General features: G+C 34.7%; 1 protein-coding gene across 4 annotated transcripts in view; it reads right to left on the reverse strand.

Annotated features, from left to right (window-relative positions):
- The window catches only part of ASCC3 (activating signal cointegrator 1 complex subunit 3), a 414,547-nt gene that overhangs the window by 317,304 nt on the left and 91,613 nt on the right, over positions 1-5,630 (reverse strand). For 3 of the 4 annotated variants that reach the window (XM_004372420.3, XM_023727600.1, XM_023727601.1), the window contains 3 exons: positions 3,872-4,079; positions 3,036-3,177; positions 2,139-2,264 (listed from right to left, as the gene is read on the reverse strand). In XM_004372420.3, the coding sequence (XP_004372477.2) occupies positions 2,139-2,264; positions 3,036-3,177; positions 3,872-4,079 (476 nt within the window). Of the gene's footprint in view, positions 1-2,138; positions 2,265-3,035; positions 3,178-3,871; positions 4,080-5,630 lie in introns of those variants that run through there. The other variant, XM_023727602.1, reaches the window with a different exon arrangement.

Genomic DNA, 5,630 nt, shown 5'->3' on the forward strand with positions numbered 1-5,630 from the left:
GCATGGCCCCCAGACTGTCTGTCAACCCAGAACTAAAAGATAATTTTGAAGTATTATAGATGACTTTGATATGTAGCCAGGGCTGACAGCCTATGTACTTAAACAATTATAGTAATAGGCCAACTCTTCACACAAAGACAAGACTGGACTATAAGACATAAAATGATTCTCCTGAATAGTGTTCTTCTTAGCTTAAGTAGATACATGAGACTAAAAGGGCAGCTTCTGTCCGGAGGCAAGATGAGATGGCAGAAAGGAACAGGAGCTGGCTGAATGGACACAGGAAATCCAGGGTGGAAAGGAGAAAGGATGAGTGTGCTGTCACAGTACAGGGAAGAGTAACTAGGGTCACATAATAATGTGTGTATAAATTTCTGTACGAGAAACTAACTTGAACTGTAAACTTTCACTTAAAGCACAATTAAAAAAAAAGATTTACAGCCTTAGAAACCCTATAGGGCAGTTCTACTCTGTCCTCTAAGGTCATTATGAGTCAGAATCGACTTGATGGGAACGGGTTTGGTTCAACGGGTATGGTTCAATGGGTATGGTAGAAAAATAAGACTGATTCATTCATTATTATAGACAATGAATGTCAATGATGTTTTTGAATGAAAACTTAAAGAACTAAGACATAATATAATATAAAATTAAATAAATCTTATAAATAATAATGCTCATAATGATTGGTAAAGTTTAAAAAAAAATCTTACTATAATTGTTTAAGTACATAGGCTGTCAGTCCTGGCTACATATCAAAGTCACCTATAATACTTCAAAATTATCTTGAAAATATAGGTATCTGAACACTTCTCAAGAAATTGTGAATTAATAAGACACCGAGGCATTTGGATTTTAAGAAATTTCTACAGGTAATTCTGATGCACAGGATGAAAACCACTAATACAGGACATAACCATAATTTTATTCTACTATAAACACCTGTTATAGAAAACAACCTAAATATTTTTTGAACAATAAGGAAATAGTTTAAAAAATAATAAAGGCATCAAATGGAATACTGTGGGGTCATTAAAAATGATGCTTCAAAAATATGTCTATTAGCATATAAAGATATATGTTTGTGTGTGGGTGTGTATATACAGCTATATATAAATAGCTATACACACACAACAGTATATATGATATAATTCTATTTTTGTAAAGCAAAATACATATGCACACATATGTACAGAAAGGTGTTAATTACGGTTGACTATAGGTAGGCAGGAGTATGAGTATTCTTTATGCTGCTCTTTTTGCTTGCCTGTATTTTTGCTGGTATTTCTGAATGACTACATATGCCTTATATGTGAAAAAACTCAGCAACTTCATTTTGATGATGGAAAAGATTAACTTTAAATAGTATGTATACTGTATATTAAGAAATATTTACTTTGAGATAAAGCAAATGTGGCAAAATTTTAACAAATGGTGAATCTAGGTGAAGGATGTTAGTATTCACACGACTTTTCTGTAGGTTTGAAATTGTTAAAAATTTTAAAGTTAAAGAGAATAAAGAAAACACTTCAGAATTTAGCCGCTCCCCCTACAAGAAAGTAGTTTGTTTCATCATAGGTTGACCATTTGATACATCAATACATGAATCCCTTAAAATATTGTACTTAAGTTACCTTACCAAAAAATCAAACCTGTTGCCGTAAAGACAATTTCGGCTCATAGCAGCTCTACAGGACAGAGCAGAACTGCCCCACAGGGTTTCCAAGGCTGTAATCTTTACAGAAGCAAAATGCCACATCTTCCTCCCACAGAGTGGCTGGTGGGTTCAAACCACTGACCTTTCGGTTAGCAGTCAATCACTTAATCACTGTACCACTAGGGCTACTTTAAATTAGTTAACATAGATTAAATCAAAGATTAGCTGAAATTACCACCATAAACATGTAGATACAGAAGTATATACACATTAAATATATTTATATGTGAACGAATATATGTATACATGCATTTTTTAAAATGTAAAGTCCCCTATTGCTGTTCTTATAGTCACTAGCTACATATGTCTCTGTACTGTATTAGCCAAATATTAATTTCTTTAAATACATATTCTAATACAAATCCATTCATTAAACATACCAGACATCAAAAATATCAGCTCTATAAAACATTCATCTCACCTCATCTAAGTCTTGGATATAAACTGGCTTTTCCTCAAAGCCAACTGGCATTGGTTGACTGTAGGGAATCTTTACTTCTTCATAGATCTTGTTATTATCTCTCTGGATTCCTTCTGGTAAAATCATCTATAAGCATCATACAATAATAATAAAAAATAGAACAACTCTTCTGACAAAAATTCATTAATTAGAGAGAAAGATAAAGAACATTACTGGGTTTTATGACATAGCACTGGTAAATTAACATGGTTAATTTAAAGGAAAGCTAGCCCAAATCAAACCAAACCAAACAAACACATACACACAAAGCATTCATGAAGCAGGTATCTCATATAATCCAAAATCAAATCTTTGTCGTCAAGTCAATTTCAACTAATAGTGACCCCACAGAACAGAGTAAAACTGCCCAACAGGGTTTCCCAGGCTGTAATCTTAACGGAAGAAGACTGCCACATCTTTCTTCCATGGAGCCTCTGGTGGGTTTGAACCACCGACCTTTCGGTTAGCAGTCAAGTGCTTATCCACTGCACCACCAGGGATTCTTTCACATGTAACACATGAGCCAAATGTATTTCTGAAGACAAAAGTATTCAACTACGAAAAAATGTGTAATACTACAGTGGAAAGTTTAGTCAAAACAGTGATTCAACTGCTAAACCTCAAAAAGACAAGTTGCATAAATAATGAAAGGGCGGAGAACTAATACTTTCTGAATACCTAGTATGTGTCAGGAACTTTACATACACTCCATTATTTCATTTTCCCCAATATTTTTAAATACAATTTAGCAAAGTATAATCAACTAGTACTAAAGTCACAATGGAAATAAGGAACATCTGTGTTATTTCTTCAGAAGAGACATTTTCGTCCAAAAGGGGCCATACACCAATGGCATACCTTTGAACCAGCAATGAAAGCCGATGTTTTCATGGCTTCAGCCTGGGAATCATAAACATGGGGATAACGTATTTTCTCAATACCCATCTCTCTCGGCCTGCTCAGAACTGGAAAGCTCCTAGCATTCAGAAGTGCCTGTTCTCTATAAACACAAAATAGGCCAAATCTGAATTTTTTTATCTTGAAAAGGAAAGCATAAAACAAGGTCACTATAATAATTATTTCACGTAGCCTTACATTCTAAACGAGAAACAATTAAACTAAACAAAGGAAGATATCAGCAATCCTGAAATTTTCTGGGCAATCAAAGAGGATTTGTCACATTTTTAAATACTATTTTAGATAAACAATCAGATAAATCTGACTTAACGGTCTTGATGATTTTGTTTTCCACAATCCGAAAACATTTAAGAAGGTATTTTAAATGAGTTTCAATATTTAAAGAACCGAAGGTGGTAACGTCTTTCTTCATTTCATTTTCCCTTTTCTAACAACATGGTATTCACTAAGATAGAAAAGAAAAAAGGAGAGTCCCAATAAATTTATGTAGACTTCATAAATCTTAACCCAATGGTGTGTGCAAAAGATCTAAATACAGCTTACTTCTATAATCTAAATCTCTCACCAATGTGGATACAACCAAGAATATTCTAATTAAGCAGATCATTGCTTTCTTATCGCAGAAAATCAGGTGTTCATACAACAAAACTACATTCTTGTAAAAAAAAGTGACTAGAAGAATCATCTAAATTGCTAAAACTAAACTAAAAAATGATAATAGTATGTAAAAGTTGCAATTACAGCATAAGCATTTTTCAGCTTCTGGCATTTATTACCTTTGCATCCGCAATTCCTTAGGATCAAAGCACATCAGTCCTTCTCCTGAAACCTCTCCGTCTTCTCCAGCCTTTTTTTCACGTCTGGCAACTCTTTTTTCTTCACGGCGATACTGTTTCATTAACTGCTTTTCTTGTTCAGACTGAATAGTGACTTGACAACCATAATTATGCTTAGCATTTTCTCCTAAAATTTTCTTGCAATTTTCTACAAAGCAAATTTAAGAAACATAATGTTTTACAAATCTCAGACCCACTTTAACTTGTACAAAAAACACTGCTTTTTCCCCCCATTAACACATAAAACAGTACAATAATCCACCAATTCACTGTTTAAAACTGATATATTCAGCTACATATTTGAAGGAGAGTTTTTCTTTTTAAAACAATGTCTGAATGACATTACATGGTGGTTTAAGAAAAGTCTTGATGTAGTTCTTTTCCTACAGACTAAAGAGTTTAATGTTACTAATATTATAAATTCTTACATAAAACATAAAAATAAAAAATTAATTTTAAAATTTTGAAGTAATTTGTTCATACATACAACTTCAATAAATATAATAATCAGTCAATTAGCATTTGCTGTTAATATAACAAAATAAAAATACTCTTTACATACTGCTGTTGCTGTTGTTGTTAGGTGAACTTCAGGAGTGACTTCACCACTGAGCTAAAAGGGTGTCCAAGGGCCATACTCTCAGGGTTTCTCAAGTCTGTCAGGCCAGTAAATCTGGTTTTTTTTTTGTGAGTTAGAATTTTGTTCTACATCCTTTTCCAGCTCTGTCCAGGACCCTCTATTGTGATCCTGGTCACAGCAGTCAGTAGTGGTAGCCGGGCACCATCTAGCTGTACTGGACTCAGTCTGGTAGAGGCCATGGTAGCTGTGGACCATTAGTCCTTTGGACTAATCTTTTCCTCATATCTTGTTCTCTTCATTCGCCCTTGCTCCTGAAGGCTTGAGACCAGTGGAGTATCTTAGATGGCTGCTCACAGGCTTTTAAGACCCCAGACGCTACTCACCAAGGTAGAATGTAGAACATTACCTTTATAAACTGTGTTATGCCAATTGAGCTAGATGTTCCCCGAGACCATGGTCCCCACAGTCCTCTGCCTAGCAATTCAGTCCCTCAGGGAGTCTGGCTGTGTCTATGGAGCTTCCATGACCTTTCCTTGTATAAGTTGTGCTGGCTTCCCCAGTACTGTGTACTGTCTTACACTTCACCAAAGTTACGACTTGTCTATTGTCTATTTAGCTCCCCCCCACTCCTCCCATCCCTCGTAACCAACAAAGATTGTTACTTTTTGTGTGTAAACTTTTACATGAGTTTTTACAGCAGAGGTTTCATACAATATTTGTCCTTTTGTGATTGACTTATTTCACTCAGCATAACGTCCTCTAGTTTCATCCATGTTATGAGATGCTTCACAGATTCATCATTGTTCTTTATCGCTGCATAATACTCCATTGTGTGTATGTACCCTACTTTATTTATCCATTCATCTGTTGATGGGCATCTAGGTTGTTTCCATCTTTTCGCTATTGTGAAAAGTGCTGCAATGAATATGGGTGACCATATGTCTATTCATGTGACGGCTCTTATTTCTCTAGGATATATCCCTAGGAGTGGGATTGCATTTTGTAGTGCTTTTTTTTTTTTTTTTGTGGTGCTGATGTTTTCTTTGTTCCTCTTACTCTCCTGTGATGAGTTCCTTTTGTTTGTGGATTTTTTTTTCATTTCTTTTCTTTTTGTAGGTT

This window comes from Trichechus manatus, unplaced genomic scaffold, assembly GCF_000243295.1.
Source record: "Trichechus manatus latirostris isolate Lorelei unplaced genomic scaffold, TriManLat1.0 scaffold00017, whole genome shotgun sequence".
Classification (NCBI taxonomy): Eukaryota; Metazoa; Chordata; class Mammalia; order Sirenia; family Trichechidae; genus Trichechus; species Trichechus manatus.